This window comes from Alosa sapidissima, chromosome 8 (genome assembly GCF_018492685.1).
Source record: "Alosa sapidissima isolate fAloSap1 chromosome 8, fAloSap1.pri, whole genome shotgun sequence".
Lineage (NCBI taxonomy): Eukaryota > Metazoa > Chordata > Actinopteri > Clupeiformes > Clupeidae > Alosa > Alosa sapidissima.
Genome location: NC_055964.1, coordinates 25,859,410 through 25,882,936, shown reverse-complemented (window position 1 = coordinate 25,882,936; position 23,527 = coordinate 25,859,410). Strand labels below are relative to the sequence as shown.

The 23,527-nt window shown below is 43.3% G+C and overlaps 1 protein-coding gene across 3 annotated transcripts in view; it reads left to right on the top strand.

Annotated features, from left to right (window-relative positions):
* Positions 1-21,328, top strand: part of LOC121714704 (MLX interacting protein) — a 35,459-nt gene extending 14,131 nt beyond the window's left edge. The window contains exons 2-18 of one of the 3 annotated variants that reach the window (XM_042099719.1): positions 8,715-8,821; positions 9,772-9,854; positions 9,931-10,014; positions 10,286-10,327; positions 10,730-10,964; positions 12,839-12,916; positions 13,165-13,265; positions 13,388-13,424; positions 13,485-14,126; positions 14,623-14,729; positions 14,963-15,083; positions 15,468-15,589; positions 15,749-15,856; positions 16,599-16,726; positions 18,266-18,389; positions 18,654-18,783; positions 19,168-21,328. In XM_042099719.1, the coding sequence (XP_041955653.1) occupies positions 8,715-8,821; positions 9,772-9,854; positions 9,931-10,014; positions 10,286-10,327; positions 10,730-10,964; positions 12,839-12,916; positions 13,165-13,265; positions 13,388-13,424; positions 13,485-14,126; positions 14,623-14,729; positions 14,963-15,083; positions 15,468-15,589; positions 15,749-15,856; positions 16,599-16,726; positions 18,266-18,389; positions 18,654-18,783; positions 19,168-19,283 (2,365 nt within the window). In that variant the 3' untranslated portion in view covers positions 19,284-21,328. Of the gene's footprint in view, positions 1-8,714; positions 8,822-9,771; positions 9,855-9,930; positions 10,015-10,285; positions 10,328-10,729; positions 10,965-12,838; positions 12,917-13,164; positions 13,266-13,387; positions 14,127-14,622; positions 14,730-14,962; positions 15,084-15,467; positions 15,590-15,748; positions 15,857-16,598; positions 16,727-18,265; positions 18,390-18,653; positions 18,784-19,167 lie in introns of those variants that run through there. The other 2 variants (XM_042099718.1, XR_006033409.1) reach the window with 2 other exon arrangements.
* Positions 21,329-23,527: the final 2,199 nt, after the last annotated feature.

The following is a 23,527-nucleotide window of genomic DNA, read 5'->3' as shown; positions in this document are numbered from 1 at the left end:
TTTAGTCACAACCAAGCAGAGTTAAGGTTTTCAATGCCTTAAGTTATATGTTCAGTTTTTATAGCTTTTTTTTTTATAGTGTAGCTATATCATGTCATTGCAATTTTTATAGATGTCATGATAAGAGTTTGCTAGGTCATGGGATGGTTGTATGTTTGCCCTTTTGGACAAATGAAAATATGTCTTACTCAATGTGTGACGTGCTTTGTGTGCTGTGTCCATTCAAAGATGTAAACCTGCTGACTTGTGTACAGTGTTGTGCATTGGCCTTTACTTTGATCAAGTTTAATGGATTGGAACTGATTGAACGTTAAAGGGACACCAGGCAAGCCTGATGCTTTTTCTCTACGAAACTCCCCCTCGCTCGGTCTGAAGCTCTTTTCCTTTTCTTTGCATCTTCCGTCAAGGGTTTTCACTGCTTCTTTGCCGGCTCTGCCATTATACACGTTTGCAACAATCGCTAGCGTTTCGTTAGCCTGCCTCTGTGCTGTGGATGCAGGATGTAAATTGATCCTGCTTCGGTCGGCGGGTACGATACACTGAACTTGCAAGCGGGATATTCTTCCTACAGGCTGCAGGGACGGACGAGAGAGTCTTCATTTGCCCTGTAATGAGTCATTTAACCATATACCGACTTACGAAGATGAGTAATTAACACGAAAACGTTGCCTGGTGTCCCTTTAATAGAAGTTGATACCAAATTGAACATTTTCAGCATAACTTGGCTTCTTGTCTGGAAGGTGGTTTGAATGTTTAAATGGTTTGGAGCTTCTATAGGAATTAGTGACTGGCATGTGGGGGCGTGGCATCACGATGGTTGCTTTCCATCGTGATGCCTGTCAACCATCACGATGGACGATGATATCGTCCATCGCCACAACCCTAAAATGAAGTTTGATGGCCATGCAAATTACGGGAGTTTTCCGGGAGAAATAACAAAACCGGAGGGTGCCGGGAGATGACCTTGAAATACGGGAGAAAGCAGGGAGAAACGGGAGTGTTGACAGATTATAGGATCAGAAGGTAGCCTATTCGTCTTTTACTGTAAGGCTTGTATTTCATACATTTAGCAAAAGTCCCAGACAGCAGCGGAGTGGTAATCGGGATTCGTTATTTATAAAAGTGTTTTTACTTCGCCCTCCTATATAGCCTGGACTGCGTGATCGCAGCCCTTTTCTTTCACTTCCTGCCGCCCTCATAGTCAGCATAGACGGTAGCCTGATAACGTGGGATGCTGCATAGTACTAAGATTTTAAATGAGTGACCACGATAGTAGTCTTAAGTAGCTTTTTTGCTGGGCCCAGCGAAGGCTGGCAATGTGTAATATTCCGCTGGTTGGTGCACACGCAAGTGTTCAGATTGATTGTCTATCTGTCTTTCACAACAATTTTCTTGGAGCAGATCTTCCACACAACTTCGGTAGCCTGGTCAGTATGTCTCTCTTAGCTGTCCACTTTAATCAGGCCGTATAGCCTATATAATATATATATTCTTTTTTTATGTAGAACATTATAAATGTATTTCTGTACAGACATACCTATAGGCTAATTAATTAGTGTTTACCACACTAACCCCCCCCCCCCCATATCATCGTCCATCACAATGTTTTACTGTACACATCGTCAAATGCCAATTTAGGCGACATCGCCCAACCCTACTTCATTTTAAAATCATTGATCCATTCATTTTTTCTGTTAGACATCTCCCAGGTTGCCAGATTGTGTATTGTGTATGAAATACACCCTACACATAGCCTGGGTGCCAATCAGAACTTATTCCCGCCCACAACATTTGAGGTCAGGAAGTTCGGTCTGGCATTGCTCCATTGTGGAGCAACTATGCTCGCCCTAGATCAGGCAGACCAATCAAATCGGGCTTTATGATGATGGACAGGTGAGCAACAGCGCCTGGTCTATCACGTCATCTGAGCACGCTTAGATTAGGCCTATGTTAGAAACAATATCGCTGTGGCTAGAAGGAGACATGGCTTTTAAGACCCCATATGGAAAATGCATATTATTTGATGAGGTTTTAGCACTGAAAACGATTATTTCTGAAAACTTTGGCCAAAGTTGAGATGTGGGAAAACTCGTGGTTTCACTTTCATCAAGGGAAAATAAGGCTGTTGCATTGTGACATGTTGTTCCCTCGTTCGTTTGAAATCTCTGATTGATCTCCTGTTCGAGGGATTTGCGACAGCCTTTCCAAGCTGTTCATAACATGTTTGTAGCATATCAGTGTTCAACAGAATTATTTTTAATCGGATCCAAATCTGACAGCAAGCAGCTTTTTGTGTCGATGATTATGGCTTATATCACATGAACATCAAAAATCAGTATCTCAAAATATTAGAATAAAGATGTTGGGCTAATACAGAAATGATTCTTTCCTGAGCCTTTATTCTCTGTTTGGTTAAGTAAACACAACCACAATCATGGGAAAGGCTGCTGACTTAATCGTTGTCCAGAAGACACACATTGACACCCCCACAAGGAGGGTAAGCCACAGAAGGTCATTGCTGAAAGGGCAGGGTGTTCACAGAGTACTGTATCAAAGCATATTCATGGAAAGTTGACTGGAAGGGAAAGGTGTGCAAGCAACAAGGATGACCGCAGCCTTGAGAATTGTTAAGCAAAGCCAATTCAAGAACTTGGGAACTTCACAAGAGGTGGACTGAGACTGGAGTCTGCATCAAGAGCCACCACAAGCCACCAAGTTAATTTTTGAAATTTTCTTAAAAAACCCCAACGCAAAACAGTATACAATGTAAAACATGCTTACCCTACTGTATTTTAATGCCAGTGGTGGTACTTGGAGAGACAATTGTTTTATGAGGTGGTACTTATGGTAAAAGGTTTGAAAAACCACTACCATAGAAAATATATGATTTATTGTCAAGAGGAAAATGAGACACCAGACCCAACAGTACAAATGACCTTAAGACCGCTAACAAAGCAACCTGGGCTTCCATAGCACCTTAGCAGTGCCACAGGCTGATTACTTCCATACCACGCCACATTGATGCAGTAATTTGTATTGAGTGTATAAGTTAACTACTTTAGATTAGTCAGATTAGTTAATTTATTTCGAAAAGGTCGACATTTCTGTATTATATTAAAAGGAAAATTACGGTATTTAGCACTTTGAGTCCCTTTTCTGGTTTGTTTTGGATGAACTAGAGTGGTGGACACCGAAATTTTGACGATTGGTCCCGTCTCAACTTTTCTGACTCGACTTTTCTGACTCGTTCAGAGTGGCTGCCTACAGGCATGCTCAAACATGTCCTAAAACAACCCTAAACATTCATTTTCAAAACTGTGCAACTCACCGAGTGGTTAAGCCTCCCTTCGCCAATAAAACAGCTTGTAATGTTCTTCTATGACACCCCATAAAGTTGTAAAATACAAAGCAAGGGATTTATGACCATTCTTCTTTACAAAATCTCCTCAGATTCAGACAAAACATTTTTGTTTTGATCTGGCCGTTTGTTTTGCTTAATTGACCTGATGAATGATCCAATCATGACCCATATTTAGTGTCTTGGCAGAGATTGACAGATTTCCTTGAAAATGTTCAGGTTTTCCTTGGGGTCCATGATACGATGAACCTTAATAAGGTTCCCAAGGCCTTTGGGAATAAAAACAGCCCCACAATATCACAGCCCCTCCACCATAATTATCATTAGGCATGAGGTTCTTTTCAGTATAGTCATTCTTCTATGTACGCCAAACCCACCTAAAGCGTTTCTTGCCAAAGAGTGCAATTTGCATTTAATCTGACAACAGACCACATTTCCAGAAGAAAATCACTATACCATTCAGTAACTACTGCCATTTTTAATTAAATGACTGAAAAGGCTTTTACCTTACCAATAATCTATTAGCAGTGTAGTCACTTTTGAAGATTTTTTGGGGGACTTGGTGATCCCAAGATTATCCCTTTTTCTGTTAGTCTTACTATCCTCCATACTGTGCGTGGGGGCAAGATAACTATGCATGTTTGTCACATTTCCAGTTGAGAACATTTTAATTGTTGTAACTGTAAATATAGGCATTTTCAACAAAGTACCTAGTTTTCGTAACCATTTTCTGACTTACAAATCAAGTCAACACACTTTCTTTTTTATTTAAATTTAGTGTATCGTCTTGTTTTACCGAGGTATGAAAATAATCATGAACTACTTCTGAAAGTTTACAGACACTCTGATTTGATTAAACTTGAAGAAGTTGACATTAGATAGGAAAATGCTTCTGTTACATTTTGTAAATAGAATTTTCTAGGGGTACTGGAGGGTACTGTGTGTATAGTAAATAATAGTATTCATTGGTTTGTAGGGATGCAACTATGTAGTTAAACATAAGCCACTGCCAATAGGTCGATACCAGTAAACAAGTCAAATATCGTCCGGTTATGATCTTAGGCTGCTATTTGCCAAAATTCCACAAAAAATACATTTCAGGTCTTCATACAGTAGCACTATCTCTAAATGTGCCAGTACATGCTTAACACAATATTTAGTTAGTGCAGAATTGGGGGCAGCCGTGGCCTACTGGTTAGCGCTTCGGACTTGTAGCCGGAGGGTTGCCGGTTCGAACCCCGACCAGTAGGCACGGCTGAAGTGCCCTTGAGCAGGGCACCGAACCCCTCACTGCTCCCCGAGTGCCGTTGTTGCAGGAAGCGCCGGGATTAGTGTGTGCTTCACCTAGGGTTGCAAAGGGGCGTTAAATTTCCGGAAACTTAAGCTGGGGAATTTTGGAAATATTCCAAATTGGAAACTTTCATGGAATTAAAGGAAATTATGGGAATTAATGGGAATTTACAAGAATTAACTGGGAATTTTTGGTAATTCCTACTGTTTCATATACAGACATTAACATTTTGTTCCGTAATAAACAATATGATTTGTTTGTTCGTATTTTCGCTTAGCTTGGCATACAAAGCTAGCCACCATGCTAGCGGGAATCCCATTCTCTGCCTATGGTTTACTAGCGTGCTAAGCTAGCAACACTGAAACCACTAAACTGCCCAAGAGACACCACGCCACTCAACAACAAAATCCAATTGGTTGGAACATTGACTAACTATCATTTTGTTCAGTTAGAATCCCAGAAAATGGTAAAACAAATAAAAATATAACGACACAACATACCACCCCAACCAAACCTTATAGATTATGTAAGTTATATATAAGTTGTCAAGCTTAATCAGACAGATTAATTGTCCCATTACAGCTTATGCAAAATGACGTACACCCATTTGAATGAGGACGAAAGTGACGACAAGCCCATAACTGGGCAACTCTGTTTGCAAACTTCCAGTTTCACACCAGTTATTCCCACATGACATGACATTTTCACTAGGAATTTATTTTCCCCCGGAATTTATTTTCCCCATGCACATGAACGCACCATAGGTTTCCTTTATGTCTAGTAGCCTATGCTGATTGCTGTGTGCATGGGATTCACGTATGTGCAGGGTAGAAATTTGACTGAAATTGCATTAAATCAGGTTGTTTTAACTAATATTCTGCAAGATGGGGTTTTGTCCACTACATTTAAGTTCCATGTTATAGACTAACTTGCCATATTAAAAATTCCCAGTTTATTCCCTTTAATTCCCGTTTATTCCCGTTAATTTCTGTATATTCCCATTAATTCCCATGGAAAGTTTCCAACTTTGAAAATTCCCGGAATTTTGCAACCCTAGCTTCACCTCACTGTATGTTCACTGTGTGCTGAGTGTGTTTCACTAATTCACGGATTGGGATAAATGCAGAGACCAAATTTCCCTCACGTGATCAAAAGAGTGTATATATACTTATTTACTTATACTTAATTAATGCAACATGATAGTTAATATCAGCCACTGCCATGCCCCAGATGTCCTTATTTGCCAATAGGTCGGCACATTTTTTTAAATAACATATAATTTGTTTCCCTGCTACTTAATGGTATAATTAAAAAACAGAATTTAAACACAAATACGTCGGTTATCTGCCAAATGAGTTTCGTCTCAGAAGTTCATATTATGTCTATAGTGTTTGTGTGTGTATAGGGACTGCCCTCACTATGGATCAGAGATGCTCACCTCAAAGCAGTGCGAACTTCATTTGGTTTAGTATTTATGAGTTAATATCAGAGCCTCTTGGCCGTTGTGTAGGACAGTACAGTTTAAATGGCAATGCAGACAGAAACCATCGTAGAAACTTGTCTAAAATGAAAACTGAGTTAAATAAAATATAATAAAAATGTGACTGAAAACCTACAGTGTTCAGTAAATGACCACATTTTAATGTTTTTGTCAAATTGTCAAAAGGCATAATAACAATATTATTGTGTTACCACTGTTACTGTGAGTGTTACTGAGAACTTCAGTATTACAGAACGTGGATATGTGTTTGTGTTTGGCTTTTCTTGAGTTTATAGGCACACATAAACCACATCAGCACGCTGCAGCAAGGTTGTTTATGCGCCAGGGCTGAGAAAATGATCTGAGAGGCTGGAGGTCAGCCAGGTGCAAAAGTAGACGAGATGCCATAGTCCATCACGAGGGAAGGCCTGAAATGTGGTGACCGTTGGGTGGTCACTGGGTCAGTTTTATGCTTCTGTGGCATGTTCATGCCTCCTATAGTCCAGAGCTTGGTGGTCTTCAGTAGCCTTCCTCACTGCTTTGTCACTTGACTTGATTACATATTAATCCTTATCATGTATTATTGGTATGTTCCGTTAAACTACCGGTGAAGTTGGTACAGTAATCTCGATCATGCAAAGCAAGGCTGACCAAGGAAGAAGAATAGCCATTTGCTTCTCCACATGTTTATGACTTGGCTGAAACAAAAAATATGGCATAACAAATGTCATACCAAGTGAGGTGAAAGTGACTTATGGGGCCCTATCATGACAGTCAAAAGCGCATCGTCACTCGTCAAAAGCTTATTCAAATTTAGTAGGATGTGTCCAGTCCACATTGAAGGGGTTTTCGTTATCAAACGTCGAGCGCATGGCGCAACAAGGTGTTCCTAGGTTTTTTAATCAGCCATGGGTGTGTTTGAGGTGTATAACATCATTTAAACCAATGAAAATGACATCTGCCATTCCCTTTAACGGCGCAAAGCGCGATGTCAAATAAATGCATCGGTATTTTGACATTCAACGGCGCATTTGAAGGAGGCTGCTTGCGAGACCGTATGGAATAGTCATTACACTAAACCATGCTTTACTAAAACCTAGCATAGCCTTCACGCATTTGCACTCCTCTATTATTTGAACTCATTGGCAAAGTGAAACTAACTTCACCATGGTGTCAGTCAACGACAAGACAGTTATATGCAGTTATTTTCACTATTGACTGACAATGGGTTACCATCGAAAACATAGGCTGGAAAAAGTAACACTTACCCTAATATTGCTCAAATGACTGAAAAAACAACTAAAAAAACATTTATCCTGCAGAGGAGTTGCTTATATCTTGTGACCGTTCATCTTCAGTTGTGCTCAATACGTGTCTCCCCTAATCACTTTTAACCATCATTACCAATTTGCAAATGATGGTGAATAACTACTCATCTTGATATGTACAGTATTTCGTAATATCTTTATTCAAATGATGTTTCCCATTGTAATCGTGCAAGTTGCATGGACGTGCGTTGGTGTGCGTTCATGAATGATAGAAGAATGGTGCGTGCACCTGCCAATATGTTGACAATGCGCTCTTAAAATAACATAAATAACTCGCCATAGACTTATGAACAGGTGTACAATAGCTTTTTAGACAATGCGCCAGGCCACTCCCTAGGTTGTTAATTGCCACACCCCTGGGCGCATTGTTTAAAAAATAAATGTGCAAAATACTGAATTAAACTTGGCGCCGGGTGGAAAACGAGTTTTACGCCATTCGCCAGAGTGCAAAATAAAGCCCAAAATCTTAAAATGTAATGAGTGCATTTGCGCACATTTTGTGAACAGAATTGGTATCAAGCTGAACACTCTGGCATTCGATCAGACCAATTGCTTACAGTGTTTAGGTGAAATGGAAGTATATAAAAGTATTACTTTGGCAGGTGCTTTTATACAACTAAAGGTAAGGTAACTGGTAACGCTTTTATCCAAAGCAACACAGACTCACAACAAATCCTGAACCCTTTGTAAGGCACCAGCGCTACCACAGGCTGATCTGCCTGTTTTTTTTTATTTATTTTTTTTAATGAGCTGTAAAGAGGTGAATTGTTTGTTTTCGTTTTGTTGTGGTCAAAGCAGACAAAGGTTAAGTTAGGGTTAAATAGTTTGTTCAATAGTTCTTTGCAATGTCTTGCACGGTTTAACACAGTAATAGAATTGTATTTCATATACTTTTACAGGTTACATTTGAAAATGGAAATTATTTTTAAAAAGCAAAAAGCAATTTGAGTGTTTTTTTTTTTTAAACTTGCAAGCATCTTTGTGGGCATCGTTGTGGTCCTCCACTTTTGCTGGCTTTTGAGTTGCCCTACTGCAAAATCTGGGCTGCTAGTGGGAATGATGATGTTGTGTTCAGATGACAGTGTACCATCAATTCTTTTTTTCATTTAGGTTATTGTGAAGACATGTCGAAAGAAAAGCTATTTAATGTTAAAGCACCCCCACATAAGTTTCATCAGCTGTCAGGGAGCAATCTGCTCTCGGTTTTATTTCTGTTTCTCTGGGTAACGATTTGGCTGTCTGTGTGCCTCTCCACAGTGGGAAATTAGTATCACCAAAATGGAAGAACTTCAAAGGACTCAAACTCCAGTGGAGAGACAAAATACGCCTCAACAATGCTATCTGGAGGGCCTGGTACATTCAGTGTAAGAATCTCTTTCCTTGAGTACACACTTGTGGCCGCTGCTGCCTAAATCCTAACATGCCCAATACCTAAGGCCAGTGGTGCTGTAATCATACTGTACTCAGACTGTGCTTACTTATGCCAGAGCTATGCTAGACTAAACTTCTCAGTAATCTCAGTTTACTATGCCCCTCGCAGTGTTTCACACGGATTTGAATTCTATTTGTGGTGGTAGGTTTGAATGCAACAGTTTTTAACAAATTAGCGCAGCGTGGTTATGATGCAGATTTAAGCATGAGCCAGTCGACTTTTATGCCAACAATTGCAGGATTGTTAATATTTTCTTTAAACGTACATGTAGGTTTGTTGAGGGACAAGGGAAGGCTTCACAAAGGTCCACATAGCTCTACAATTAACGAATTCCATCCAATTTAAATAGTACAACTTGGAAAATCATTGTGTGGAGGTCAATGTTGATATTGTGGTGGGCCGTCAATGTATGGGAAACACTGCCCTCTCTCTCTCTCTCGCAGAATTTTGAGTTATGCAAACTAGGGATGGAATGTAAAATGGTTATGGTTACTTAGCAGAAGCCTTTGTCAAAATCAAAACAGTGATGTATCTCTGTTTATGCTTACAGTGTGTTAGTATCTTGACGCAAAATATCAATATATTTTTTCAGACACAAAACTTGCCTAACCTTTTTGGTTTTCCTGAAAATCTTCTGAATTACATAAATATCCTTATCTAGTCTTTTATGTATGTGTATATATATATATATATAACACACACACACACACACACACACACACACACACACACACACACACACACACACACACACAGACAGTTGTCTAGTATTGCTGTGTTGATATCATTGTTATTGTGGGCAATGTAGGCATGCAACTATTTTTTCAGGTGCAAGAGGAATTGGACTGCGACCTCTAACTCTGTCTGTCTGTCTTACTACAGATGTGGAAAGGAGGGAGAACCCTGTGTGCCGATTTGAGACTCCTCTGGAGGGCAACATTGATTGTGACATCCGACCTGCAGAGGTGAGACCCATTTCTCATGGGACCCATTTTCTCTCATTTCCATGCATCTGATCAAACATCTCTCCATTATTTGCAGGCAACTGAAGTAAAATATGTGAAGAGGAGAAAAGAGATAGTTATCCGCGAATACCACAAATGGAGAGCCTACTTCAAGAAGAGGGTACGTACTGTATAACTCGAAGATTTAGCGCTGGGCAGTTTTTATATATAATTGTAGACCCGAGTCATCGGGATGGGGTGCTGGGTGGGGTGGTGATATGGGGTTAAGGATGGAGAATTCTAGACCGCTCTTAAATTCAATTCCCTGTAGAGGGTTTTTAGACACCTTGACATCTTATGCCACAACTCTGGTGCTTACACTTGTTCAGGAACATAAAGATTGATTTGCTTGATTTGTTAAAATAAATGTTCCTTGCTGCTGTTACCAACAGTTGCAGCGACACAAGGATGATGACCTCTCCAGTCTCCTCAGGGTAACTACCTTGTCCTATCGTCAGGGTGTTTGCATGAAAGCTTGAAGGCATATGTGTAGACCCCTCCATTCTGATGTCCCCACCTCAAACATGAAAATACTTTTACCAAGTCATTCACCACCTTGGGCTGTAATATTAATGTTTGCTTGGAGGGAATTATTAATATTTTTATTATTATTATTATTATTATTATCATCATCATCATCATATGTTCAGGCCCACCCAGAGGTAGGATGGTGTAAGGGTCTACCACAGTGCTCATTCATGTAAGATCACTGTAGCTTTTCCTTATGTGTGCTTGCCCTCTGCGTTGAGCCTGCCTGTGTGTGTGTCGTTGTGTTTGTGTATTCATGCTTGTGCCATCCCGCCTGACTGCCACTTGTGCTCTGGCTTTGTCTGAAGGGGGCGGAAGAGCAGTATTCCCTGTTTGGGGACGCTTTCCCCGACACCTTCCGTATGTCCTTCTGTCAGGATGAGGAGATGCGCCGCGTCGGCCGCAGGAGCCACGACTCACCTGTGCCCATGGAAATGGACCCTTTCATCGACATGGACGTACTGATGTCTGAGTTCTCCGACACGTTGTTTTCCACGTTGGCATCCCACCAGCCTATCGCCTGGCCTAACCCCAGGGAAATCGGTGAGCCAACACTATACCTGCTAGTCAACTCATCCATCGGAGCTCTAGCCTTGTTGTCATTTTGTACCCACTTGGAAATCGGTCCCACTGTCATTTGCCATCTACCATGTCAGTTAAGATGCTCTGTATCAAGTTCAAGTCATCAAGTCTGAGAGTTTCCTGGCTTTTGCATTGCATTGTGAGTCATTCTGACTTGAAGCAGATTTTCCCAACCAAAATGCATCAACTGAGAACTAAAGCCTATTTTATGCTTCTGCGTCGAATCGATGGCGTACCCCCACAGACCCCTCTGCAACGTCGCGAACCCCTCTCCGACCCCTCCACCGTAGCTCGATGTGCGCCTCCAAAAAATTGTAACTTCGCATTGAGGCGACGCAGACCGCAAGGACTGTGATTGGTTGACTCGTCCTGTGTGTTGATAGTCGGTGTTTCAAGCAGCCTACTATGGGGATTAGCAACATGCTAGTTCACTGACAAGCTTTGCAAATAAACTCGGACATATTTTGGTTACAATGACGGGGTTATCCATTTGTTAAGTGTTTATATGTCAGTAACGTTTTGAAATTAGCACTTCGCCAGCAAGCAGTACTTTGTGGGCAGTTGTGCTAAAGTTTGCCTGCTAACATAACTTAAACTGGCTGGCAGACACCTCGCAAATAACGTCAGACTTATTTGCTGGTTTACTGTGTCTATTTCTCGATACTTTGTACAAAATCTAAGCAAGAAAAGGCCAAAAAAACAAAATCAATATTTTGGCACGAAAGTCTATGGGGTTTGCCATTCTGAGTAGGCTACCGTTTCGGTCATACCAGAGAATGTCTAATAAGGGGAGAACTTCCACTCTCGGAAAACTTTGGTTTCTGAACTGGTTGCAGTTTTTTCTGTCGCTCCACATGAGGGCGCTCGTCCACGAGTGCAGAATGCATGGAGGTCTATGGAGCTGAACCATTCAAAAGCCACTTTTCTCAGGATATAATTTTTTTTCAAGTAATTTGAATATTGTATTCGAAAGGGGAGGCAAAGAAAATACACTTGGTTGAGTATTATATTTTTTAAAGTCACTTCTAAAAAGACTTTCAAACATGTCAATGACGTCATTCATTAGCACAATGCTAGCGTGTTATGGGCAACAACGACCCAACCTGTAAGAAAACAAAAGGACATAAGTACTCATTCAACTTTTGACCTATAACCCATGTTGAAGTTATACAAACTACAATCAAATCTGAGATTTGTCAACGACAATCAGGTGAAAGAGACAAATTTAGTCGTCTAGCTCTATAGGACCCCATGTATTTTGGACTCGCCCACGATCGCCATCTAGGTGAACTCTGGTGAACTGCAACCAAATTCGATATGTATGGGATTAATAGAGAGTGGGGAGTCTCTCCTTAGACGGGCTCCGGTCATACAGTCTTGTTCCGGTGGTGAGCGACGCAGACACACAGGCGACACAGAGCGTTATGGCAGTGAAATGCACCGCGATGCAAAGCAACCCAACGCAAAACCATAAAATGGTCACGACTCCGTAGGAGTGCTAGCGTAGCTACGCCGTGGAGTTGACGCAGAAGCATGTTGAGCCCTTAAGGCAGTTGGCATCAGTTGAAATCTGAAGCTCAGTGTGATATTGATGTCGGTTTCATTTAGTTAGCACAAAGGCCACATCTCCTTATCCAGTCAGTGTAGACGGTCATTTGACCTGACATTTGGACATTTTTGTGCAATTTAATGGCTAATTAAAAGCTGTGTTACAACACCAAGAGTGTCTCTATCTCGGGCAGCTTGCAAACTATGTTAAACCTCATTACCTGTTATGTGAAGGTCTTATTAACCCCTCAACCCCTGTCCTCTGTGTTTCCCTCTCCCCTCTTTAGCCCATGCGGGGAATGCTGACATGATCCAGCCAGGTCTCATCCCACTGCAGCCAGACTTCACAGACGAGCCCTGGCAAGGTATGCCCTTTCTCCAGGCCCTTAGCCCATCATACACACATCTTACAGCTGTCGAGATGGATCTTTCAAATATATTTTAACTGCAGCCAGGATGACTGTTTAAACAGTTTTAACAATCTGACTGAACGCTTAGAAATGGCTCATTCATGCAGTTGCTTGGCTGGTATAGTGATTAGACAGGCTTTGATGGCAGCAATCTGCAGTGACTGAGGGAAATCCTTCCCGGCCCGGTCTCTGTCTCCTCACAGATTTGTTTCACACGCTCCGACCTCCAATCTTCCCCTTCAGCCCACCAACACCCTCAGCCTCAGCGCAAATCGCACTGCCCAGCAGCAGTTCCCAGTCACAGGTACACACACACACACACACAGACACACACAAACAGACAGACACAGATTCATACTCACAGGTACCCAAACTAGGGTATACTTTTTATAGTATCCCTCATAATCTGTTTAATTGTTTCTCCAGGCCCCTATGCTCCCGTCTATGCCCCTCCCTTCAGACCTTCAACCAATCAGCCTAGACCACCGCCTTGTCTCATCCCCTGGGCTGCCAATCACCCCAGGATTGACCAATCAGAGTGTCCCCCGGGACCCTAATTCTGCCTACTCTCAGAACTACATGCCTTTGTTCGGTGTGCAAGTTGCCTCTTCCCCTCCTCAGCCCCTCCCTCTGGCAGCAATACCCCCCTCTCTGCCGTGCCCGGCCGTTTCGGCGGAGACAGCATCCCTGTTGCCAGGTGCTGGAGATGGCACTGGGCCTCCACTGTCTGTCATCACACACACAGCGTCGTCTGTGGTCACCCCCAGTAACGCTGCCACCACCTTCAGCCAGGGCACGGAGCTCCCCTCGACGCAGTTAGCCCCCGACCCCCTCAGCCAGAGCCTGCACCAGCCCCCGACCCAGCACCTCCCCCAGACTGCACCACAGGCACTGCCACAGACTCTACCTCAGCACCTCGCCCCCAAGCTGCCGCAGTCCCTCCCCCAGAGTTTACCCCAGCCGGCAGCCCAGCCCCCACTCCAGAGCGCCCCTCTCCCACCCCCGGGGCCCTCCGTCCAGCCTCAGGCGCAAGCCCAGGCAGTGGCCCTGCCCCCAGCCTTCATCCAGCCCCGGCCTGTCGGGCCGGTTTCCAGCAAGAAGAGCCGGCACGCACAGCGCATCGCACCCGCCAGCGCCCGGCCCTCAACCCAGCTAATCTTTACCGGTCAGTCATAGTTAGCCCTTGTGTCTTCTGTTTTAGATAGATAGATAGATAGATAGATAGATAGATAGATAGATAGATACTTTATTGATCCCCAAGGGGAAATTCAAGGTCATTGAATTCATTCATTCAAATTCAATTCATTTTGTTAACACCTTGAGATATTCATGACTATAACTCCCCATTAACCACTAGAGGGCCATAGTAAGCCAAAATGTCAATGACCATGAACGTTTCTCTGAAGTCATTTTTACTGATCTTCCCTTGTGTTGTCAGTGGAGTTGGTATGGAGTGTGGGATTCTGTAACTTAACAGGTAGAGCCAGGTGCCAATTCCACCAGTTTACTATAAAAGGGACTGTTGAATTGCTAAGTGGTGAGTCGTGGAGTGTGTTGAATTGCTAAGTGGTGAGTCGTGGAGTGTGTTGAATTGCTAAGTGGTGAGTCGTGGAGTGTGTTAAACTGCTAAGTGGTGAGTCGTGGAGTGTATTGTGTTTCAGCACCGTTCCCAGGGCATACGGGGGCTGTGATTGTCACTCCGTCCACTGTGAAGTGCGACTCTGTCCCCACTGCAGGGGTGGTCCTTGGCTCTCCAAATGTCGCCCGGGTAAGGCACACAGACACTTCTCTGAGATCTTACCCACGGGTCATTTTTCCACCGTCCACCAAGTTTGTGCAAAATTCCAGAATTGAATTGAAACAGGCTCTTATATTCCAATTCAATTATTGAATTTCACTTGCATTTCAATTGTGGTAGCAAACAGGAAGCAGAATTGCAATTCGAATTGTGCACAACCCTGCCGTCCACTGTCTTCACCGGCTTCTCCCTGTCTCTTTCAGGGCTCTGCTTATCATCTTCTTCCTCAGACGCAGACGAAGTCTCCCCAGCCCATAGTGCCTAAGGAGGAGACGGCTGCCTCCACTTCCAACAGCAAAACACCCACTCCATCGCCCAGCACTGGTCAGGATGCTCAGCAAACATCCACTTTTGAACACACACACACACACACACACAAATGCTGTCAGTGTATTTCTAGGAGAAATACAACTCATACAAGCACTAGCGATTTCATCCGTAACTGATTTGACCAATTTCATTGGTTAGAGGTAAATAAGTAGTCATTTGCAATGGTTATATGCGCTCTCATGAGAGTTCATGAATAAGCATTCCACACCACCGAAGCTGCCTTTCAAGCTAAACAGCATAGGGACTCTATAGTGCAAAATCAACCACTGGCCACATCACTAGTTAAAGCACTGTAGTGACCTGCCTGTGATTGTTCTGCTGTTTAAAGTGCATTTGTTTTGGTACCTGCTGTGTTTACGTGATGCGTTTGATTGGCAGGTCTGGAGGGGCGCTCGTCTGGGCAGGGGTCTCCATGTGGCTTGGAGCAAGCAGCCAGCCCGCAGTCTCCTCTCAATTCCACCGTGCTACTCAAGAACGAGAACAACCAAGTGTGTGCATTTGTGAGCATCTGTGTGTGTGTGTGTGTGTGTGTGTTCAACAGTCATATACGTACGTACAAACACCATATATGTTGTGATATCTCTGTAATCTGTTGATGTTGCTTCTGTTGCTGATGGTTGTATTTATTTCCCCCCTGATCTTGTGTATATGTGTTACAGAGCCGCCGAATTAATCACATCTCTGCGGAGCAGAAGAGGCGCTTCAACATCAATAACGGCTTTAAGACTCTCTGCAGCCTTGTACCCACACTAAAGTCACAGTCTAACGTAAGCTTTGTTGTGCATTTATAAAGCATTGTGGCAGAGACATAGTGTAATGTATCAGTAATGTAATTATAGCTGTTGTATAATTTATGGCATGAGTTCATGAGGAATGCTTGGTGAGGTTACCAAGCACAGAAGGATATAAAACCTTGCAAATATTACAGAAAGTGTTCAGTTTTTCCTGTGTGTCGGAACCGAAATGTAATCCACTGTCCACAATGGATGGATGAACTTGTGAAATGATAGAGGGCTAGAGGAAGCCTCTGTTTCCTGTAGGCCCCACCAGGCTGTTAACCCAGCTCAGGCCGGATCAGGGACTCACTTAGAATTCTAGGAAATTCCACAGCAATTTTCACTAAAACAGGGTATGTGTGACTCCCACCGCGTTGGGTTTCAGGTGCATAATAGCAGAAAATTGAATCCTTGAATTTGCGTTTATTTGTGCTCTTACTGTAACTGTAAACTTTATTCAGTTCCAGTTTATGAAAGAGTGAAGAAGCACAGATATGATAAACAACGTAATGTGTAACTATCCTTTTAAAAGGATTTATTCAAGAGCTATTTTATATATTCTCATTTTGTGGTTCAGGGGGTATGAAACCTTCAGACAATATGACCTTCATGCAACAAATTATACAAATTTCCTCTTGTTTGTGTCCACTCTAAAATGTGTTTGTAGGTCTGTGTAGTTCTACAACAAAGCCTTACATTTAGTTGACAAGGTTTTTCGTGTGTGTGTGTGTAGATCAGTAATGCGGCCACGCTTCAGAAAACGGTGGAGTACATCGGGAAACTGCAGCAGGAGAGACAGCACATGCAAGAGGAGAGCCGCAGACTGAAGGAGGAGATCGAGGAGCTCCACGCCTCCATCAGGTAGCCCTCTTCTCACCTGGCGCATGCTATTAGCCTGCTGCCACACACCTGTGTGCTTTGACCCCAAGCCAGCCTCCTGTCTATTCTAAATCCCAAACCATTACTCTACCCACTGGGGTCAGTGTGATTCCCACCCCCACAGCATTTTTATGTCGAGACATAAGTTGGTTTACATTTGTAATGGTTAGCATAGTACCAAATTAGTGTTCATGGTTAAATATATCCAGATGTTGGCCCCAGCCGTGGCGCAACTGGCTGGGGCACCTGCACCGTACACCGGCGACCCAGGTTCGATTCCCGCCCTGTGGTCCTTTCCGGATCCCACCCCGACTCTCTCTCCCACTCACTTCCTGTCATTCTCTACTATCCTGTCAATTAAAGGCATAAAAGGCCAAAAAAATATACTTTAAAAAAAAATATATATCCAGATGTAGTGGCAGTTCTGAAGTCTGTAAGCGCTTTCAGACATATGTGTAAGACCGGAGGTTCTGCGGATGTTAAACGGTGGGGCCGTATATCTGAACGACATAACCGGTCATATGGAAGTCCGAATTTAGCCGGTTGTTGTACTCCCCTCCCCCTAGTATTTCCTCTGGACATTATGTAAATGTACCGTGTCTGAACGAAGCGTAGAACATGCGGTTAAAATTCACACCTTCAGAAGGCGTGTCGGTGACGTTTCGTTCGTGCGTCCATGTGGTTAAATCTGACTTAAATGCCAGTGTTATGATGGAGTGGCATAGTGCTGTCCAGAAAATCTCCGACCTGGAAAGATGCAGACATCACGGAGCTACTGTCCATGAGGGCATACAACATTTTGATAGAACACATGAAGGGAACGGCAATAGACACGTTTATGTAGCCTACAACTGCATCGCAAGGCCAAATGGGGAGAGAATGCTTTTGGAAAAATAAACCATGAAAAAACGAACCACTTCACAGTTATGTTAGTATTTTGTTTGTTGCTTAAAAACGTTTATATAACGTATATGATGGCCTTGAAGTCTCGAGTTAGCCTACTGAATTGGCTGGTAGGCTACCATAAAGTTCGTGCATGCTCTCCAACGCAAACCAGATTTGGGGTTCCATAGCCAAGTAATTCTGCTACATAACGTTGAAAACAGATAAATGTGTTTATTCGAAGCACACATGTAGGTCAATTTCAAGTGCGCACTTACGTGACTACTTCAAGTATTAACCTACGCACAATAGATTTTTCTTCTTTAGCCTACATAATGCATACACTTTGTAAACAAACAGCAGCTGTGACAGCAGCCGCATATATTCTGCGTCATATCTCGCCTCTTGTGAACTCTACAAGCCCCCACCCCTCACTCAACAACCACACGGAACCTCACACATAGGTCAGTATAAGGTCTGCAGGTTAGCATCATATCTGAATCATCCGAGGGTAGGACCTCCGTTTGACAAACCTCCGCATATACTCCGGAGGTTATATCTGAAAGCGCTTTGTGTGTGTGTGCGCGTGTGTGTGTGTGTGTGTGTGTGTGTGCGCGCGCGTGTGTGTGTGGGCATCAGCTTGTGTCAGAAGCAGCTGCCAGATACTGGTGTGTCCCTCACGCAGCACCACTTTAACCACATGAGGGAGAAATATGACGAGTACGTCAAGAACCGGACGCTGCAGAACTGGAAGTTCTGGATCGTATCCTTTTCACGCAAAGGGGGGGTGGGGTTGTGGTCATCAGCACAGAAATTTACAGACACTCTGTCTTGATTACTGTACTGACGTGTACAAGATTGTAGAAGAAGAATTTTGGTATGCTGTCATTCCAGCAGTAAGCAATATGTAGAGTTTGTATAACCCACCCATGTGTATGTATAAGTGTTTGTGTTCATATCCACTTAAGCTCACCAGTACATAGTAATGTCCTTGTCGGTGCTTTGTGACCTTGACCCTTGAGTCCAGTTCAGTGTGATCATAAAGCCACTGTTTGAGTCTTTTAATGGGAGCGTGTCCACCAAGAGCAAAGAGGAGCTGTGTGAGACAACTCTACAGTGGTTGGACCGCCACTGTGCCCTTCCAGTGCTTCGCCCCAGTGAGTGTGTACACACACACACACACACACACACACACACACACACACACACACACACACACAGAAACCATTACTAATGTACAGTGACTTGAGGGCTCATGAACATGCATAGCCAGTCATTTAAACACAACTATACAGATCCATCAGAAAGGGTATTTCTGGACATTCACTGTGCTCTCACGTCCAGTGCTATTTGGCCAAACACATCAATAGACTTTCTACCACAACCTAAAAGGGTTGCAAGTTAATCTGGACAAGCTATAAAGACTATTAATACAAAGTTGAATCAATGAAAATGTTTGGGTTACTCTCTGTTCACCCCTGCACACACCCCCCCCCCCCCCCCCCCCCCTTGCCCTGCCACACTCCCTCTGTTCTCTGCAGTGGTTCTGGGCACTCTCCGACAACTGAGCACAACCACCTCCATCATTGGTAACCCCTCCCTCCTGCCAGAGGAAGCCAAGCAGGCCGTCACCAAGCAGCGTGCTGCAGAGCCCTGAGCCTCCTCCCCGGGGTCCCGGTCAACCGTCCAGATAAGGACTCTGCCGAGGTGTAGGGCTGCCGGTTAGGATGCCCGAGGCGCTGGACTTTGCCAGGCAAATGACTCTTTGAAGACCAGCCCTGAGGATTTTGTGTTTTTTTTTTTTTTTCCCCAGTTACCAAAAGAAAGGGAAAATAAATTCATGCCTTGGAGAGGTGGGGAGAGCGATGAGATTCGGGTCAGAGGAGGAGCTTGAGTGGATGGTGTAACATGGAGCTTGACTACATCTTCATGTCTGTTCTCCGACTTTTTTTTAAGTTACTGAAACAAGCAAGGTTTGTGACGTCGAGTGCTCCAATAGGGAAGTCTCCTCAGAGGGATCTTTACTCCACTTCTCTGTGAGCTGCTTTTATTTATTTTGCTGTTTTAAGGACACACTACACACACTTCAGAAGGTAGGGTAGGAGAATGCACGCCTGAGAAAAAGCGGTTTTCTCCCCCGTTCCCTCTGATGTGGAAGCTGGTTCCACTTTGCACTGCTTGGTCCCTTGGGCCTCCATGTACCTGGTTGTGGGAAAAGAGGTGGAGAGCAGAGCAGACGCTCTTTCGTCATTCGCCACTCAGGGGCTTCCTTGTGTTCGGCCTTCCACCCCCTTTTTCTGTATGGAAACCAAACCTCAATATCTTTTTGGTGTAATCTCTTGCTTCTGGGCAAGATGTGATGTCATGTGCCTCAGCTTCTTAACACTGGGGCACCAGAAGCACAAGCCGTGTGTGTGTGTGTGTGTGTGTGTGTGTGGCCTTTGTGTGTGACTTGGTAAAGTCAAGTCTTGTAGACACTGTGAATGTGCAAGGAAAGGCCTTAATGGTTTGTTTGCTGGTTGTTGTTTATCTTCCTCCTGCTCAGGGACACTGTCACAGATCACGCCATCACACAGGAAATTGACTTGCATAACCTCACTTCACAGGAAATCTCGGCACATGGCTCTTGTCTATGGCCGTGAGCAGTAACCCCATTCACGAGCCCTGCTTAATGTACTATCAGTATTGGTTTAGGCAGACCACTCACTTTCAGCTCACTCTGAGCAAACCTTTCAAAACAAAGCTCAGGCATGCAAGTTAAACATGTAAATTGTACAGATGTGCGAAAGAAATAAAGACTAATGTTTTGAATTGTGTTTTCGGCTAGGTTTCACCTCTGTGGTAACCAAGCGATCAGTCTTATTTCAAAGTACAGTTCCTCTACCAAAGTTGTGGTCTAACTGAGGCTTGGACGTCAGAGAATTATTGAACTTTAGAAGATTATATTTTTCTAAACTCTGCTACCACATCCCAGCTATTGCCATCATGTTTGTGTGTGTGTGTGTTTTGTTTGACTGTGCACATGTGAATGCAACTCAATGACCATTTTGGTTTATTGCTGAGTGTGTGAAGTCATTGCTCGAGGATTTACTGACTCGGCCCTCAAATTATCTGATCTGAGGCATCTTCAGCAAGCCTGCCAGGCCTGTTTGGCATTAACAGACCGCCACCGTTGACCCAAGCTCCCCTCACTGGCCCTAGCCTTCCCTTCTCTCTCTCTGCAGTAGTACACACGTCAGGTTTTAGACATTGCCGCAAGCAATCACAATTTTTCACAATTTTCCCAAATCTTTCACAATTTTCTGTTTGTGTCCAGGGGACGAGTAGGCAATAAAGTAAGTCCAACTCCTCCATGGCCTCTTTGGTACTTACTAATATGAACAAAAACATCAATACTGCTCCGCGTGATCTCATACACACATGTGAACACTTAATCATTTTGCTTTGTCTCTTTTTCCTTTCTTATTTTATTATGAAAAAGTCAAATTGCTTACGTTTTGGATAGTATCATGTTTTGTCACTCATGAGAAGCTCTTAAGTTTGCCCAGGAGGAAAAGCCCTGCATTTTATCTTTGGTTTGTTTTGGATGGATTGTGTAATGCAAAGACTGTGGATTTTACAAAGGCTGGAACTAAATTACAGTATTGTACATATTGTTTTGTCATTTTGTTTCTGTCCAAGTAAAGAAAAGCCTTTTTGTAACAATGTGGTCTTTTTTTCTTATTTCTGACAAATAACTTGTAGTACCTTTAAAGTTATTACCGTATTTTCCGGAATATAAATTGTTCCGGAGTAGGCAGTCGCATTAGTCAAAAAATGAGTCATGAAGAGGGGAAAAAAACATTATGGTTATGGGATTTGGCAGATGCCTTTGTCCAAAGCGACATACAAATACAATATAATATTTAAAATTTAACAGGGAACAGATTAGAATGTTGGTCAAACTATAATAAGGAGAATAGCAATAATAAACAACAATGTAAATTCAATCAATAACCTAATAAAATAAGCAATGAAAATGAGGGGAAAAAAGCAATAATGAACAATAATGTCCATTCAATCAATAATAAACAATAACATGGTAAGATTACATTAAGGAGAATATCAATAACAAACAATAAGTAAGGGATAATGTATAGAACGCCAGTCATTATTGGGAAAATAAGTCCCGACAGGGCGAACCGGACCCCGACGCGCAGCGGAGTAATTACACTTGAGACTTTCTAATGTGGAGACACAGCACTCAAAAAATACTCCATAGAAATGCATGGGGCTAGTTTGTCACGCCAATATGGCCGTTGTCTACGCATATCCCACCCCTTTCCTTGGGAAAACGTCGACATGTGAATACATTGAGCCAATCATGTGGTGTGGTGTGAATACATTGAGCCAATCATGTGGTGTGTTGTGAAGACATCGTGCCAATCATGTGTTGTGATCTCGCCGCTGGAGCAAGATTGGTGTCGTGAAGCCTTGCGCATGCGCATTTCTGCCGAAATGGATACCCGACGAGCGACAAAAAGCGTTGTCAAATGGCCGCCGAGTGGAGGGACTTGCCTAAAAGGACTTTGCTTGAGCCGTGTAATAATGTCAAACTAGAAAAGCATTTCCTGAAGGAAATACAGTGCATGAAAATGCAAAAAATATGATGTAAAATATCATACAGAGTAAAAATAAATAATGCAGATATAGTTACAATAGTGTTGCTAGGGTACATCAAAGTCAAAGTCAAAGTCAGCTTTATTGTCAATTTCTTCACATGTTCCAGACATACAAAGAGATCGAAATTACGTTTCTCACTATCCCACGGTGAAGACAAGACATATTTTACCAATTTAGGTCCACAGACAAACATAACATTCAAGTAAACAAAAAAGTAAGTAAATAAGTAAATAAGAGGGCACATATAATAATGAAAAAATAAGAGCAGCAAAATGTGGTTGAAATTGTGCATAGACAGTCAATAAAAATACTAGTGCAAATTCAGGCCAATAAAAGGCTTGGGTAGTTCTGTTTGACCTAAGTAAGAAGAAAGTGGCATAGTGGTGCAAGTTATGTAAGAGCAGCAGAAGTGTTGTGTTTTCAGGACAACAACACCAGTTGTAAAGTGTGCAAGTGTGCAAGTGGAGTAGTGTAGGCAGCCATTTTTGGTCCAATGTCCAGGATGTTATGTAGCTGAGGGTGGAGGGGGGAGAGGAGGGAGAGAGTTCAGCATCCTTACGGCTTGGTGTATGAAGCTATTGGTGAGTCTGGTAGTGCGGGAGCGCAGGCTTCTGTACCTCTTCCCAGAGGGCAGTAGATCAAACAGATTGTGAGCGGGGTGACTTGCATCACTCACAATTTTGGTCGCCTTGCGGGTGAGGTGGGTGGTGTAAATGTCCTTCAGGGAGGGGAGTGAAGCACCAATAATCCTTCCAGCTGTGTTCACTATGCGCTGCAGGGCTTTCCTGTTGTATTCAGTGCAGCTTCCGCCCCACACAGCGATACAGCTGGAGAGGATGCTCTCGATGGTGCCTCGGTAGAATGTGGTCATGATGGCTGGTGGAGCACTTGCTCGCCTGAGTTTCCGCAGGAAGTACAGGCGGCGCTGAGCTCTCTTCGCCAGTGATGCAGTGTTGGTGGTCCAGGAGAGGTCTTCACTGATGTGCACCCCCAGGAATTTGGTGCTGCTCGCTCTCTCCACCACAGCACCGTCGATGGTCAGTGGCAGGTGTTGGGTGTGACCTCTCCGGAAGACATATGTTGGTTATTATGCCAAATTAAGTGGTTGCTATGCTGGTTGCTTCGGTAATCCTTTTGGTTGCTATGGTGGTTGCTAGGTTGAAGTTGTGGTGGTTGCTAGGCTGTTGCTAGGGTATTTGACATGATTGCTAGGCTGTTGCTAGGGTAGTTATGGTGGTT